The following is a 16,616-nucleotide window of genomic DNA, read 5'->3' as shown; positions in this document are numbered from 1 at the left end:
AGCTTGAACCTTCCGAGGCTAAACACAATTTGAAGGGACAGTAAGTTTAACATTTTGATTTTTTCCATGATTCGATACGGAGTAAGTTTTCAAAGAGACCGTCTCATATCAAGATAATGTGAGATTGTGAGAGGTAACCTATTGTGCACTAGAAACTAACAATAGAGGAAAAAAAACTAAAAAAATACCCATTACGTAAAAGGTCTCACGATAATCATACTATGAGACCGTCTCACACATGAATTAGTGATTCGTGAATATACATCCAGCCATATGGCCCAATCCTACTCCGTATGTGTTTTACCTTTTGGTTGGTCAGTTGGGCTACGGCCTACCAATTGCGTCCGAACAACTACTCCGGCTCCACAACGGACAATGGTGATTGGTGACTGTAAAATATTGTCAAGAATTTGGAATTGTGGGGCAATTATTTGTGTCCCCGACTCCTTGTTATTATTATACTGTATAATATTGGGTTTTGATGGTTTAGAGGTGCGTGATTAAGTTTTAATTCTAGGGTTGTCTATACCTACACTCCTAGGATCAAACTACTAATTCAACACTCTACAACAAAACTAATTTTGAACTTACACTTATCTTCTTAAGAAAACTGGCATAGTGATTACATTTTTTGCTTAGGATGAGAGTAATTATTAGGGGAATATTGAGAGCTATGATAAAAAGAAATGAGAGAAGATTAGTGGCTGGCTAGTGGTGGTTGTGGAGGGTGGAAAGAGGAGGTGATAGAGGAATTATTACTGCGGATGAGAATTTAGTGAATTTTAGCTAATTTTTTCGGAATTTTTCCGAATGTACCTTATATAATTACCCATTCGTCCACCTAAGTTGAAATCTTGGCTCCGCCACTGGCTTGAGGGGGAAAATAAGGTAAGTAACAATTACTCTCATCCCAAACAAACTTTTAAGGTAAGAAATGTTCCCTAAAGTTCTAAGAAATCGAATAATTATGGAAGTAAATTTCTGCCAGATCTCAACTTAACAAGTTTCAAACACAATACATTTATCGGTAAATAAGAACCCATTGTATAAGACTTTACACCTCTCTCTTGACAGAAATTTTATTATGCAAAGTAGCAAAGGTATCTTTTAGCCCCTTTTTTACACCTATTTTTATAACTCTACCTCCTTATACCGCTTGTAGCAAATGATTCAACACCTTAACACAAACATCTAAGATCTTTGTACGTTTTTCTTCTATTTTTTTAGTCTTTGTGTGGAAACTAAATGACCTGGCAATTAGCACAAAGCGAGTAATTTGAGTATAAATAAAAAACCAAAAGTAATCCGAACAAACTACTCCGGCTCCACAACGGACAATGGTGACTGTAAAATATTGTCAAGAATTGTGGTACAGTTATATGTGTCCCCGACTCCTTGTTATTATAATATTTGGGTTTTGATGATCTATAGGTACGTGATTAAGTTTAATTCTAGGGGTGTCTATACCTACACTCCTAGGATCAAACTACTAATTCAACACTCTACAACAAAACTAATTTTGAACTTACACTTATCTTCTTAAGAAAACTGGCATAGTGATTACGTTTCTTGCTTAGGATGGGAGTAAATATTAAGGAAATATTGGGAGCTAAGACAAGAAGAAATGAGGGAAGATTGGTGGCTAATAGTGGTCGTGGAGGGTGAAAAGAGGAGGTGAGGGAGGAATTATTACCTCCACATTACTCCCCTCCCACTACGGATGAGAATTTAGTGAATTTTAGCTAATTTTTTCGGAATTTTTCCGAATATACCTTAAATAATTACCCCTTCCTCCCCCCCCCCCTCCAAAGTTGAAATCCTGGTTCTGCCACTGGTTTGAGGGAGGTAAGATAAGTAATAATTACACTCATCCCAAGCAAGCTTTTAAGGTAAGAAATGTTCCCTAAAGTTATAAGAAATCAAATACTTGTGGAAGTAAATTCCTGTCAGATCTCAAGTTAACAAGTTTCAAACCCAATACATTATCGGTAGATAAAAAGTTAAGAACCCATTGTACAAGACTTAATACCTCTCTTGACAGAAATTTATTATGCAAAGGTATCTTGTAGCCCCTTTTTTACACCTATTTTTATACCTCTACCTCCTTATAGAGCTGGCAAGCCTGGCCCGACCCGAGTGACCCGACCCGAACCCGAAAATATTGTGACCCGAAACCGATCCGACCCGACCCGACGATGACCCGTAACCCGACACGACCTGATTATCAGTGACCCGAACCCGACCCAGACCCGACCCGATATTGACCCGATTAAATTGATGACCCGATAATTATTAAGCTTAATTTTGATCAAAATGAAATTGATTTTGTGTTTAGATTGATATGTTTGACTTAGTAATGAATTAATTAAACCAACTAATAGGTTAAAAACTAAATTTAATGATAAAAAATTATAGTAATTCGATTAAGTTACCGGACCCGATAATGACCCGACCCAAACTCGACCCGACCCGTTACATCATTCGACCCGATAACGATCCGAACCCGACCCAACTCGACCCGAAAGGGCATGCTGACCCGATATGACCCGACCCAAACCCGACCCGTTACATCATTCGACCCGAATGACCCGACCCGATAACGACCCGAACCCGACCCAACTCGACCCGAAAGGGTATGCTGACCCGATATGACCCGACGTGACCCGACCCAAACCCGACCCGACTGACGCGATTGCCACCTACCGCTTGTAGCAAATGATTCAACACCTTGACACAAACAGCTAAACTAAGATTTTTGTACGTTTTTCTTCTCTTTTTTCAATCTTTGTGTGGAAACTAAATAACCTGACAATTAGCATAAAGCGAGTATTCTGAGTATAAATAAAAAACCAAAAGATATTTTAATCCACTTATCATCATCTTCTACTAATTACTTCATCTTTCCCGGTCAATTGTTTACCTATTTCATTTTCAAGTATCTCAGTCAATTATTTACCTCTTTATTTTAAGAATGTCTAACTTGATTATTCACAATTAATTTGGTACACTCGTAATCTAATAATTAGTTCTCTTCTTTCCCTTAATCTTTCTACCAAAATCAAAGGTAACAAATGATCGGAATGTATATTACAACTTCTGGTATATGGTCGTATAATTTTTTTTTCCTCCCATAATCACATGTTGATACAATGATTTAATTTACAAATTCTCATCTAAAACGGGAGCTTAAGACGGGTCAAATAACTACCACTTTTATAGATAAGACAAAAATAAAATAGCTAGATATTAGCAAAAGATGCAAGTGACATATATCGCTTTAGGAGAAATAAAAGACTTGTATTTATCTATGCAAGTGACATATATCCGTCTTAATAGAGACTTATCGGATTAAATTAGTCCAAAGCAACAAACTCATGATTAGATCCATCCTAAATCCTAATGCTAAACCACCAGCTAGTCAAGTAGTTGAGTCAAATACATAGACAAAGAGCCATTACCCTTTCACTCCCTCGACGAGTCCGTCCACACCTTCCTTATATCATCCTTCCCTTCCCTCCCTCCCATCCTCCTCTCTCCTACTCTCCTCACCAACCTTCCCCACCTAACCAAACCGAACCGAACCGAACCAGTCACCATGGCAGCAACCCCAGCCACAATCGGGTTAGCCGGACTAGCCGTAATGGGTCAAAACCTAGCCTTAAACATAGCCGAAAAAGGTTTCCCAATCTCCGTCTACAACCGAACCACAACCAAAGTCGATGAAACCATACACCGTGCCCAAACCGAAGGTAATCTACCTATGTACGGTCAATATTCCCCACGTGACTTTGTCCTTTCAATCCAACGGCCGAGATCTATTATCATTTTGGTCAAAGCTGGTGCCCCCGTTGACCAGACTATTGCTGGTTTAGCCGAGTTTATGGAGCCTGGCGATACCATTATTGATGGCGGAAATGAGTGGTATGAGAATACCGAGAGGAGGATTGTTGATGCTCATGCTCGTGGTTTGCTTTATCTTGGTATGGGTGTTTCTGGTGGCGAAGATGGCGCTCGCTTTGGACCGTCTCTTATGCCTGGTTAGTCTTTTGTAAAACGGTTTTATATTAAAATTATTATTGTTGATCGTATATTACCTCTGTTCGATATATTCCATCCCAAATTCCCAATCTTTTGTTTGCTTTTTTATTCTTTGTGAGCGATATTTTAATCAAAGGTAAACAAATGATCAATTGGTCTCCCTTGTGACGGGTTACCATTTGTGACGGATATTTTGTGAGATAAAATGGTAACAAAATGGGTTAGTGAAGAAAGGGGACCACATGAATAGTGTTGCAGAGAGAGAAAAAGTGGGTACATTGTGAGGTAAAATGGTATCCGTCTTCAGCTTGTGACGGATATGTCATGTTTCAATGAGAATTTGTGACAAATGATGGAGACAAAGGGAGTATTTTCGGAAAAATGTAGTGAAATGGATCAAACGGAGCGAGTACTATACTACTTGGTCAATAAAGTTATACTTCTAGCTTTGAAATGATACCTCTTTTATGCCTGGTTTCTCTTCCGTAAAGCGGTTTTACATTAAATTACTGTAGATCGTACCGGTACAGTAGCTCAATTATGTTCCTTCCGTTCAAGCCAGTTTACTACATAATTCAAAAATGTGTATCTCGTATTTTGAGAAATGTGGTGAAATGGATCAAACGGAGCGAGTACTACTTAGTCAATAAAGTTATACTGCTAGCTCTGAAATGGTCCCTCTCTTATGCCGGGGTTGTTTCTGGTTTTGTTGATGAATAAGACTTTCGTGGAATGGTTTGACACTAATTTGTTGTAGATCGTACCAGTATAATAGCTCACAAAATTATACTCCTAGCTCAAATTTACTACACCGTCTGTTCAAGCCATTTCACTGCACGATTCAAAAATGTGTATCTTATACTTTGAGAAATGTAGTGAAATGGATAACATAGAGCAGTTTGTTTACTTATGGATTAAAATACCTTTCACAACTAAGAAAAAAAGTAAACAAATGATTGGGAAGGACGGAGACTACTACTTGCTCTGGAATGTTATAGTATTAGCTTAAGAAAAACACAGTTGAATGCGGTTGTATGTAATATATAACCATTGGTACGATCCCTAGCGGGATAAAAGACGGTATCATGCTGTGTAGGAGCTTGACGAACCCATTTATAGGTATAACCGACCAAAAACTGAAATAAAGTCACGAACACCATATTAATATGAGTTTGTTTCCCGTTAAATCTTTTTGTGAGATCATCTCTTATGATATAGGAGTATCTGTGAATTGTGATGCTTATTTAGCCTTCGGATAATTTTATCCAGCAAATAGCATCTGATTTATTTTAACTAAATGTGATGTTGAGTTTATGGTGTAATGTTATTTTTGCTTTCTTTTTACCTGACACTGGGATAATGGTATTTTTGGTAGGAAGATACTTGTTTGGTTGATGTATCTAGCTTCTACCTAACTAGCTACTCTTGTAGTATCATCTTACTTTTAAGTGCTTGTATGACCATCATACCTAAATGTTGGCAAAGGATTGTCTTATCACTTATGTTAAGAGTTTGTTCCTTTTGTTTTAACATCCATCGTTGCCACAGTTGTATTTTTTTTCAAGCTTGTTTTACTTGTATTACGGTTCGTTCTTCCTTTTTGATTGAGAAGGTGATTTTGGATGTCAAGGAACTAAATGGAGGGCGAATACAATTTTGATTAGACGAGGTTTAAATTGATTGGGGATTGTGCCTAAACTTATCCATTTAGAGCTGTTATTAATGAATCAAGTACTGCAAAGTTTGGCCTTGATTGCGAAAAAGATAATCTAGAGAGGGTAGCGATACATGATTATATGAAGGAGTTGATTTCTAGGGATTTACCTATTTGTTATTATTGCTATTAATCTCTATACATCGGTAATTTGTAAATACATTGAGATTTTCACCTATGATCATAATTATTTATAATGCCATACTCTAAATCATATTTCTGGATGTTTTGAAATGATGATATTCTATTTGTTTGCTAGTATGGTAACGGTGCCTTGTCATAACACAGGTGGAGACTTTGAGGCTTACTCAAACGTGGAAAATGTTTTAAAGAAAATTGCTGCCCAAGTTGATGATGGTCCGTGTGTGACTTACATTGGGGAGGGTGGCGCCGGAAATTTTGTGAAGATGGTGCACAATGGAATTGAATACGGAGATATGCAGTTGATTTCCGAGGCTTACGATGTGTTAAGGCATGTGGGTGGGCTGAGTAACGAGGAGTTGGGGAGTATTTTTGACGAGTGGAATCGAGGTGAGCTAGAGAGCTTCTTAGTTGAGATTACAGCTGACATTTTTAAGGTTAAAGACGAGTTAGCAGACGGTGAGTTGGTTGATAAGATTTTGGATAAGACTGGAATGAAGGGTACTGGGAAGTGGACTGTTCAGCAGGCTGCTGAGCTCTCCGTTGCTGCTCCCACCATTGCAGCCTCTTTGGACTGCAGGTAAACTTGTTTTTGATTTTTGAGTTTCTAATTTTTGTCCTTTGTGGCTTGGTTTTTTCCCCGTTCCATTGTTGTAAAGGGAGCCATACGAGCAGTTTTTTTTATGCTGAAGAGTTTCGAACCTAGGTCATGTGACATGTTCTATTATCATTCAATTTTAAACATGTAGCTCACATGCCGCGTAAAGGGAATAATATTGTGCAAGTGTATTCATCCAGTAGAAATATAACTGGTCGGCTGGTTGAAAATTGATCATTGTAAATCTGGCTCTTTGAAAATTAAAGGAGCAATAATTGTTACAGGGATATATCTTTAGTTATTTGGATATGATTTGTATGGGAAGTTAATGTAATCATGCAAATGCTATCTTGCAGTCTTGCTGATTGAATTTGAATAAGAGTGTTAATTTCGGTTTGTTGCACACTTCGATCAGTTTGATGTTAATTTTTCTTACTGACCCAGTGCCTTATTGTACAGTCACACTTGGATGCTATCTTGGTCGTGCTTTATATTATTGTAGTTCCCTTTTAATTCTTTATCACTGACCCAGTGTCTTATTGCTTGAAGGTACCTAAGTGGATTAAAAGAGGAGAGAGAAAGTGCAGCCAAGGCATTGCTCGAGGCAGGCATGAAGGAAGAAGTGAACGCAGTTCGAAGTGGGATTGACAAGAAGCAATTGATTGACGATGTCAGACAAGCTTTGTACGCTTCGAAAATCTGTAGCTATGCTCAAGGGATGAACTTGTTGAGGGCAAAGAGTACTGAAAAGAACTGGAATTTGAATTTCGGAGAATTGGCAAGGATCTGGAAAGGCGGTTGCATTATTAGGGCCGTTTTCTTGGACAGGATAAAACAGGCATACCAAAGGAACTCTAACTTAGCTAGCTTGGTTGTCGACCCTGAATTTGCCAAGGAGATGGTTCAAAGGCAAGCAGCCTGGAGGCGGGTTGTCGGTTTAGCCATTTCTGCCGGGATTAGTACACCTGGCATGTGCGCCAGCCTGTCATATTTTGATACCTATAGGCGGGCCCGGCTACCAGCTAACCTTGTTCAAGCTCAGAGAGACTACTTTGGGGCTCATACCTATGAGAGGGTTGACCGCTCTGGTTCTTACCACACTGAGTGGTCCAAGCTCGCTCGTAAGGGTGCCCAACACTGAGATACGGTTTACCCTTGTCTCATGATTTACCGTCTTGTATTTGTTGTTTCATTTGTGATCCGGAGCTTTGGCCTCCGATGGTGACGATGAGTTATTAAGCATAGAAAGTCACACAATTGTCTTTTAGGTCCATTAGGAAAGGTAGATGAAGTTGATGAGAATAAGGTAATTTCTGATGGAAGTATGAAACCAATACAATCAACATTTTCGGAATTTGGTTTTTTTCTCTTTTCAAGTCGATTTCAATGTACGTTGCTCTCAAATCTCGCGGTGTTTCAATGGATGAGTTCCTCCTTGTCATTGCAATTAAAATCTTGTACATTATTATTGAAGATAATACTGTCTTATTTAGTACGGACGTATATCCGTAGATATTGAAAGATTCACAAAAACAATTATTATTTCACTCGCATAGATAGGACTATTTTTTTTTTTTTTTTTAATATCTAGACATTCTATTTTTGTCTTATTTATGTCATTTGACCCGTTTTAAGTTTAAAACGTATATTCTCATCTTACAAAAATTTGTGTATAAAAAATGTGTTAGCAGATGTATTGAATAAAAAAGATGCATCGAATCGAATAAATCAATTGCTTAACATTTATGTCTACAGTTTTGTTTCACCAAAGGAGGTAATGATCTGGATTACACTTTGGATATGAGTATTTGGTCTGGCCTAGCTTTGAATCAATATTCATAAGATCCTACAGATACACTGAATAAACAGGTTGGTGACATGAATTTGGTAAACTAGTTGTAGTATTATTATGCTAAAGTCTATTATAAGTGAATGAAATATGTATAATTAGTTAAAAAATTATCGCAAATAGCTTTTGTGTTGAATTACACGAACAAAAGAGCGAATATATTTACCCAAGTTAGAAAAGAAATGACTTCTTACGATCCTGTACGATCCTTCTATAACTATACCATATGAACGGTCCAAGTAACTAGCCAAAGGATCGTACCATGGATATTGTATCTACAAAGTATCTACACGATCATGTACTATCTACACGATCGTGTACCATCCTACAACAATTTGTCCACTTTTAGTGTTCGTGTTTCCCTAAAAGAAGGATATAAGTTGATGTTTTTATGAAAAAATAAAATACATTTGTGGTAATGATTTGAAAAAAAAAAAAGAATATAGTTGAGCATGAAATCAGTTCATAAGTGAAAGTAATAGAGTTTATGTGCCTATGAAAATAATAACGATAAAGTTTATCGTAAATTTCGTTTTATATAGACACACAGCTTACGCGGTCTTTTAAAATACTCCCACTTGTAGCTATTACGGAGTAGGTTGCAGTTTGTCATGCTCCGGTGACAAATTATAATACCCTGCTCTTAAAAAAAACTCTTTTTCATATAATTGCGAAAACTTATACTCTTATAGAGCTCGTCGGTTTTTATACTCTCTTTATACAATTATACATATTTCATTGTTGGACAATTCAATTCATGCTCCGACTAGAGCCTTACAAGTTAATGGTGGAATTTAATTCCAAGTACTGTTTAAACTTATTTGAAGTCAATGATCAGAATCTTGACCTCTCTCACGGTATAACACATTAAACAGAACTATTTACCATAAAAGTGAATATAAAAAGCGATATTTTAGATATCATCATTAATAATCAAAATCATACTTTGTAAACGCGTGTGTATAATATTAGCATTACGGAAACTCGAACTTGATAGTCGGTAATAAATTTAAATTTCATCGCGTTATGTAAGATTTTGTGTTTAAATAAGAGTGTGTAGTAAATCAATAAATTCATAATCTTCCCTGAAAAACAAAATATCCACCCACCGTCGTGCTGTCTCGTGCACCGTATAAAATCAAATTTCCGTGCATTCGCCAACACACTCACACACACGCTCACCGCTTTTGAGGAGAGAGAAAATCAAATTACAAATTAGGGTTTGTCGGAAAAACAAAATTGAACATAATCCGATGAAACAATTAGGCATGGAATTAGTTAAATCGACAGAAAATAGCGTCGCAAAAAGTGACTATGATCAATCGTCGATCTCTGAGCCGGATTTTGCTTTCGCTTTTGATGACAGTAATTTCTCCGATCGAATTTTGAGGGTTGAGATTATTCCTGATTTAACGGATAGTAAATCGAACGGTGAAGACTGTAGTACGATTGCTGATTGGGCTAGAAATCGAAAGCGTAGGCGAGAAGATTTCAGAAAAGAGAATGGTTTGTGAATTTAATTATCACTTAATTGTACTTATTTTTTATTATTTGATTATGTTTAATTAATTGATTGATAGTGTAGTATGATTATTTTATTTCATTTTCAGTTGATTTTACTTGTTAGTGATTATGTTTAATTAATTGTTTAGGTTTAATGAGTTGATTTGATAGTGCAGTAGAATTATTTTACTGTAGTGATTGTGTGTGAATTTTTGATGTAATTGTTTAGGTTTCTGTGAGGTGGAGTTATCTGTGTTTGAGTAGAAATCATTTTTGGGTTTGAAGCGAATAATTTGTATGTTGTGTAGCTTTCTCTTCATGGTAAAGGCTTGCAGCAAGTTAATTTTATGAAAATCGATAAATTAAACTGTCACCTGTCGGATAGAATTAAACCATTCGATATTAAATCTATAAACTATAACCGGCACATCTTTTTAACTGAGTTATACCGGTAGAAATTGAAATGAATGATTCTCTGTTTGTTGTTGTTGATGGGTTGTATGTGGATTTGTGTTATTGAGTTGGATTACAATAAGTCGATCATGATGTTGCTAGAAGCTTGTAGATTACCTGGGTTTTACGCACTAGATTACCAATGTGTACACATACAATTAACCCGTCTACAGGAGTATTTCGGAGGCTTTATACATATGACAGTCATGCTATATTCTTAGCTTGATACTCAGTATAAATTTTTGCTTAATTGTATGTATACACATTGGTCCCACACAATCTTTCGATCTTGTGTCAACTTTTGGTGTTCCTGTTCTCTTAGCATTCACATTGTTCTTCTTGTTGGTGTCTGTGTATCGCTAATAGTATGGGTGGCATCGTTGTGTAGGTGGCTATATCTTTGTACAATCCAGTGACCAACTCTCAAACTATAGCTTGGCAGACTCTGATGACGTTGCGTATGAGACTCTAGACGGGGATGCAGTTGCCATGATTGAAGAGTCACCGCTGATGGACGGTAAGAACTTGACTATGTTTGTTGCTTATGTCGTATAATTGATGAACTTCCTTGCTATCTTTTTTTTTATTTGGTCCACTTATCTACCTTGCATTTGATTTTCACTCTATTAAAGGCGGTAATTGTTAGGGGTAGTGGAAGAATTGTACACAGGAAATTACGGTAATTGTTAGGGGTAGTGGAAGAAGTACACAGGAAATTAGGAGGTAGTGGTTGTGGTCTAGTCGATAGATGAAAATGGAGATGGAGAATACTTAATAACGACCTCAAGAAGGGGGTAATAGTTAGTTAGTTACCCAACTCCTCTTTAGGTAATATATTACTCATTACATGTGAGTACTATTTTACATTTTTCCCACCACCCTTCCTTCATCATCCACTCAGCACTCTTTATCTCCACTTCACTGCCATTATTTCCATAATTTCTTCTATGCTTTGACTTCCATTGCCCACATACTGTAATTATTAATTCCAATCTAAGTGAGTCCCAAGTCTTATTTGGTTTGTAGTGTGAGCCCTGTGAGGTAGAAAATTGATTCCAGTTACATGTATCTTACCTAATTTGTGACCCGAGTTTGTCGTTCTATCACAATTTTGTTATACGCGAAATTGTTTAAGCTTCAATCTCTGCATTGTGATAATGACATCTGTTGGGTCTTGTAGGCAACGAGGCTGTACAAGACAATGAATCTCCATTGAAAATTGATTCTCCTGCTGTCCTAAGAGTCAGGACTGTCCACATAAGCTCTCCAATATTAGCTGCTAAGAGCCCTTTTTTTTACAAGGTAACTTCTTTTTTTTTTTCACTCCCCTTTTTTTCACTTTTTCTTTTCTATTTTTTTGCATTTTTGAGGTGTGCGTTCACCCGTGAACGGTTCTAAAGGATGATTCATGTCAGTCGACCCCAAATCATTTTGGGATTGAGGCTCTGATGTTGTTGTTGTTGTAACTTCTATATCATTGCACTCATCTTTGTCTACTTGTCTAAAAAGGTTTAAATGCAGTACTCTTTACTTGGAACATTCATTTGACTTGTCTTTTCCTCCTGGTTTAGCTATTTTCAAATGGGATGCGAGAGTCTGATCAGCGGCAAGTCACTTTGCGTATCCATGCCTCAGGTTAGTACACTTAGATTTCGCTTGGATTTTTTATCCTTTTGACATCTGTGAGGTTTGGAATACGGTCAGAAAAGCAACTGGTTTAGTTGGGATTTTCTAATGACAACTTTGTCTTTTTCCCTGTAAATCTGTCGTAATCTCTCGCCTAGAGTATTTACAGAGTATAATTATCTTGTTCCATTCTAGTCCATATGTCACATATTAAGTTAATTCTTTCACTACTTGAACATCTATCAACTTTATAGCTTTTCTGTTTTGATTTCATTGCACTTCTAACTCATGTTATGTCAATTTGCATTGGAACAGAGGAAGCTGCCCTCATGGATCTTCTTAATTTTATATACAGTGGAACTTTGCAAACAAACACACCAACTGGTGTTTTAGATGTGCTCATGGCTGCTGACAAATTCGAGGTTGCCTCGTGCATGAGATATTGCAGCCATATGTTACGGAAATTCACCATGACTTCCGAGTCTGCTTTGTTGTACTTGGATCTTCCTTCAAGTGTCCTGATGGCTGAAGCAGTAAAGCCATTAACAGATGAAGCCAAGAAGTTTCTTGCTCTAAGGTTCAAGGACATGGCTAAGTAAGCTTACTAAAAACTCCAATCTCTCTTATATGCATAAAGTATAAATTATAGATGTAGAACGAGAGTTGTAGCTCTTCTTTCTTAGAATTAGCTTCGTCTGTTGTCCCTGAATTAGTTAAAATCGTTAAAAGGCAAGACTAATAATGGGAATATATCCTATTGGTGTTCCTTAGTAAGATTCTACTGACTGAAAAACAGAAGCTTATATGAGACGATCTTACTTGTGAGAATAACTCATGAACCCATACAAGACTCACTGTGACCGAGAAGTTGGCTGCTGTGATCTTCAGCAAATGTTGTAGACTTGTAGCTCTGTTACCTGTTTCTGTTCTAAGTGCATTCCAAATGCATGCGTCGGCGATATTTGTTTATTTATTCAGTACATTTCTTGTAAGACGGTCTCATATCAATATAATGTGAGACCAACTCAATTTTACAGAGTCCTCACTCACACATAAACCCCATTAACCACCTAAAAAATGAAATCAACAAAAAAAACTATGCTATAATATAGGGAGGTTTCATGATGATCTTATTATGAGTCCATCCCAGATTATCTCTGGGGCTGTTTTTATTTTTTCCTCCCCGTTTGTATGTGTCAGAATAATAGCTGATTTTGCGATAATGCTTCATTACCAGATATCATGAAGAGGTGATGAATCTTCCTCTTGCGGGAATTGAGGCAGTATTATGCAGTGATCAGCTCCAGGTTGCTTCAGAAGATGCAGTATATGATTTTGCTGTCAAGTGGGCTAGGACCCATTACCCCGACTTGGAGCAGCGCCGAGAAGTTCTCGGCACTCGCCTATGCAAACTTATCCGTTTCCCTTACATGACATGTAGGAAATTAAAGAAAGTCCTAACTTGCAATGATATAGAAACCGACCTTGCCTCCAGGTTAGTAATGGAAGCACTTTTCTTCAAGGCGGAGCCACCTTACCGTCAACGGGCCTTGCTTGCTGACGTCGCCAACACAAGCACCAATGTCAACTTCTGCCGTTATATCGAGCGGGCGTACAAGTACCGTCCCGTGAAGGTGGTAGAGTTTGAAACACCACGTCAGCAGTGCGTCGTGTACTTGGATCTAAAGAAAGAAGAATGTCAGAATCTGCACCCATCAGGCCGCGTATACTCGCAGGCTTTCCACCTTGGCGGTCAGGGCTTCTTCCTCTCAGCCCACTGCAATATGGACCAACAAAGCTCTTTCCATTGCTTTGGGCTTTTCTTGGGGATGCAAGAAAAGGGTTCCGTTACGTTTACTGTGGAATATGAATTTGGGGCGCGGCAGAAGACATCAGACGATTATATGAGCCGATATCGAGGAAACTATACTTTCATGGGCGGAAAGGCAGTCGGGTACCGAAACTTGTTTGGAGTTCCATGGACCTCGTTCATGGCAGATGATAGCCCCTTTTTCGTCAATGATGTATTGCATCTTAGGGCCGAACTCACTATTAAGCAGTAGTTATGCCCTCTTTCATTGCAGGCTCTAGTTGATTAGTTACTACGAGTAGTCGACTAATTGTAGCTGCTTAAAGTTATTAGCCTGATTTGATCAGTAAGATTTCAATGAGTGTAGTCTTTTAGCCGTTTAGCGAATCTGGGGATAGGATGATGCAAGCTGAGAATTTGGTAAATATTAAAAACGAGTTCTTTGCTTGTCAACTGTCCAGGTTTTGTATCGGAAAAATTCACCTCTTTGGTTACTCCTGCTCTTCGGGTTAAATTTATGTCATTCAATTTCTCAAATGTTCTGTCAAAATTCTGTCAAAATTTATAAAAGTAACGCGGACGTATAACTTCAGAATTTTTTCAGACTTTTCAAGAGATGTCCGTCAGGAAATGGTGTCTTGATTAGTGAGAACCGTAGCAAGTAGATCTTCCTAAACTGTCATTTCCCGAAACTAAAGCGTGCTGCCGAGTTGGTAGTCTTTTGGCTATTTCTCTTGCTTTAGAGAAAGCGCCATTGTGGCACAAAAACAAGATGTACTAGACACACGAATACACGATTGTCACTTTTTCGTGCTATGACATGAAAGAAGAGATTAGCTATAAATTGTTTTCGGCCTGTGATGTTGCCGATTTATTGAGCTGGGTTGATAGACATAGACATAGATTTTCACTCATATTTCATCGTTTCGATGAAATATGTTTTCTTTCCTCTACAAAATGAACAAAACTGCGAAATCATGAAACTGATTCAAAAAACATTTTCTTTTTGCAAACATATCATCATAATCAGGTTCAATAGGTAAAAAAACAATGGAATGAACATTTAAAACCAAAATAACCCTTCATTCAGTCAAACTGATCATTTCATAGGTACACGATGGGAATTGCCAAAGGAATCACAAGACCTCTCTCTTATCACTGCAGAAGATCACAGACAACAAAAATATTCGCAGCCTACATGACAGGTACTAAGTCGTCTGAGTACACCGCCTTTTTCTTACTCAACAGTCTACAACTTTCGGTTCTTATGATCTCATTTTCAGGGCAGGCATAGTACACATTGTGCACTACGGTATTCCACATATCATAGAAGGTTCATATTCCATATGGCGAACTGGGAAAGTGTCTTTGGCAATCAACACAAGCTGCTAAGAAAATCGAGGCATGATGCCTCAAAAAGGTTCATAAAGGCCGATAAGGTGACCATCCAAGCATCTCATTGCTGCAACCTGATAGCAGGGAAAAGAGCACAACATTACTTCTTTTTTTTTTAGCTATATTAATGAATGATTGGATTAATTCACAACTTTTAGAATTTTAGTCGCTTTTCAGGGACGGGGCAATGTAGCTAACCTTTCCATGGACTTCGTTCTTGATTGGCCCATCCAGCTCCGCTCCTAAGGTCATTAATTTTCTAACTGTGCCATGAAGGTCAGGGACCGTAAATGACAAGAGTGAAGAGTATCCTTTCTGCATAGCTGCATCACTGGAAATCAAAACATGAACTCAGCTTTCTTTTTGACACTTCCAAGCTAAAGAAATACTCCCTTTGTCCCGGTTATTTGTCGTCTTTTCCATTTTTGGGTGACTAGTCAATCGTTGTCCTTTCTATTTTAAGAATGAACTTAATGAGCAATTTGATTATCCATACTCAATTTATTCTACTTGTCATTTAGTAATTGCCCCCCTGCTGTTTCCTTAGTCTTTGTGCCAAAACCAAAGGACAACAATTGATCGGGACAGGGGAGTAGCAGATACTTGATTGCTAATTCGCTACTGGTCTACCACTCAATGGTTCTACTACTCCTGTCCTAGCTAAACTTTATAGTAGAACATTTAAAGGTTGTTCATTAACTATGTGTTAGCTACGTCCACCATGTAGGATCATTCGATCGGTAACTTAACAGATTCAAGGCATATTCTAACACAATCGACATCAGTTTCAAACTATACCACTCATAACATTATTTTCATAGTCATTGGTTTCAGTTCTATGCTTCAAATCCAAATTTCCAATTTACAATCAAGAGTAACCCAATTGAGATTCAATTTCCACAACTAAATTTGATTTTCTTACTATTCACCCCTTCCGTCGAAGTCAATTGTTCACCTTTTTTAATATAAAAGGTAAACAAATGACGAGGATGGAGGACGTATTATATTTTTGAATCTATCAGCAAATCAGAATGTAATAGAGTAGAATACCAGGAGGGTTGGAGAAGGGCGAGATGAAGAGGACCGGATTGAAGGTGGGCCCAACGAAGAGAGGAAAGATGAAGAGTGAAATCTAAACCATTTCTATAGAATTCCACAGCTTTTGGAACGTCTTTGTGAAGTTGCACTATCCAATTCAACCTTGCGCCCGCCATCTCTCTCTCTCCTCCCTTGTATTCTCCTCCAACAATGTTTGTTTTTCTTTCTTCTTAATTTTTGGTGGTTTATTGGGCTTTGTTTTACTAGTGGCCCAGGGTGTGCCTTTGGGGCAGAGGTGGCAATCGGGTTATTGGGGTCGATTATGAGTCTCGTCAAAGCGGGTCGGTTGTATCGAGTTCGAGTTGTTTAAGGTCAATGTCGGGTTTGGGGTGGCTACAATTCATGACGGGTCATCATAAGGGGACAAATCAGGTTAGGTTCGGTTCGAGTT

General features: G+C 37.9%; 3 protein-coding genes across 3 annotated transcripts; 2 read left to right on the top strand and 1 right to left on the bottom strand.

Moving 5' to 3' along the window:
* Window positions 1-3,433: 3,433 nt before the first annotated feature.
* LOC141587376 (6-phosphogluconate dehydrogenase, decarboxylating 2, chloroplastic) lies at window positions 3,434-7,845 on the top strand. The gene is made up of 3 exons (XM_074408849.1): window positions 3,434-4,037; window positions 6,041-6,473; window positions 7,041-7,845. Exons 1-3 carry the CDS (start codon window positions 3,596-3,598, stop codon window positions 7,630-7,632), a joined length of 1,467 nt encoding a protein of 488 aa, XP_074264950.1. The 5' UTR covers window positions 3,434-3,595; the 3' UTR covers window positions 7,633-7,845.
* A 1,543-nt stretch (window positions 7,846-9,388) lies between these two features.
* On the top strand, window positions 9,389-14,269 carry LOC141587375 (BTB/POZ domain-containing protein POB1-like). The gene is made up of 6 exons (XM_074408848.1): window positions 9,389-9,846; window positions 10,685-10,813; window positions 11,477-11,598; window positions 11,868-11,931; window positions 12,238-12,517; window positions 13,160-14,269. Exons 1-6 carry the CDS (start codon window positions 9,594-9,596, stop codon window positions 13,983-13,985), a joined length of 1,674 nt encoding a protein of 557 aa, XP_074264949.1. The 5' UTR covers window positions 9,389-9,593; the 3' UTR covers window positions 13,986-14,269.
* A 525-nt stretch (window positions 14,270-14,794) lies between these two features.
* On the bottom strand, window positions 14,795-16,375 carry LOC141585804 (uncharacterized). Its single transcript, XM_074406847.1, has 3 exons — window positions 16,178-16,375; window positions 15,326-15,458; window positions 14,795-15,201 (listed from the first exon to the last, which is right to left on the bottom strand). Exons 1-3 carry the CDS (start codon window positions 16,339-16,341, stop codon window positions 15,145-15,147), a joined length of 354 nt encoding a protein of 117 aa, XP_074262948.1. The 5' UTR covers window positions 16,342-16,375; the 3' UTR covers window positions 14,795-15,144.
* Between the last annotated feature and the right edge of the window lie 241 nt (window positions 16,376-16,616).

This window comes from Silene latifolia, chromosome 6, assembly GCF_048544455.1.
Source record: "Silene latifolia isolate original U9 population chromosome 6, ASM4854445v1, whole genome shotgun sequence".
In the NCBI taxonomy this organism is placed as follows: Eukaryota; Viridiplantae; Streptophyta; class Magnoliopsida; order Caryophyllales; family Caryophyllaceae; genus Silene; species Silene latifolia.
Note: the sequence above shows the minus strand (reverse complement) of the source record. Positions and strands in the feature narration are given on the sequence as shown.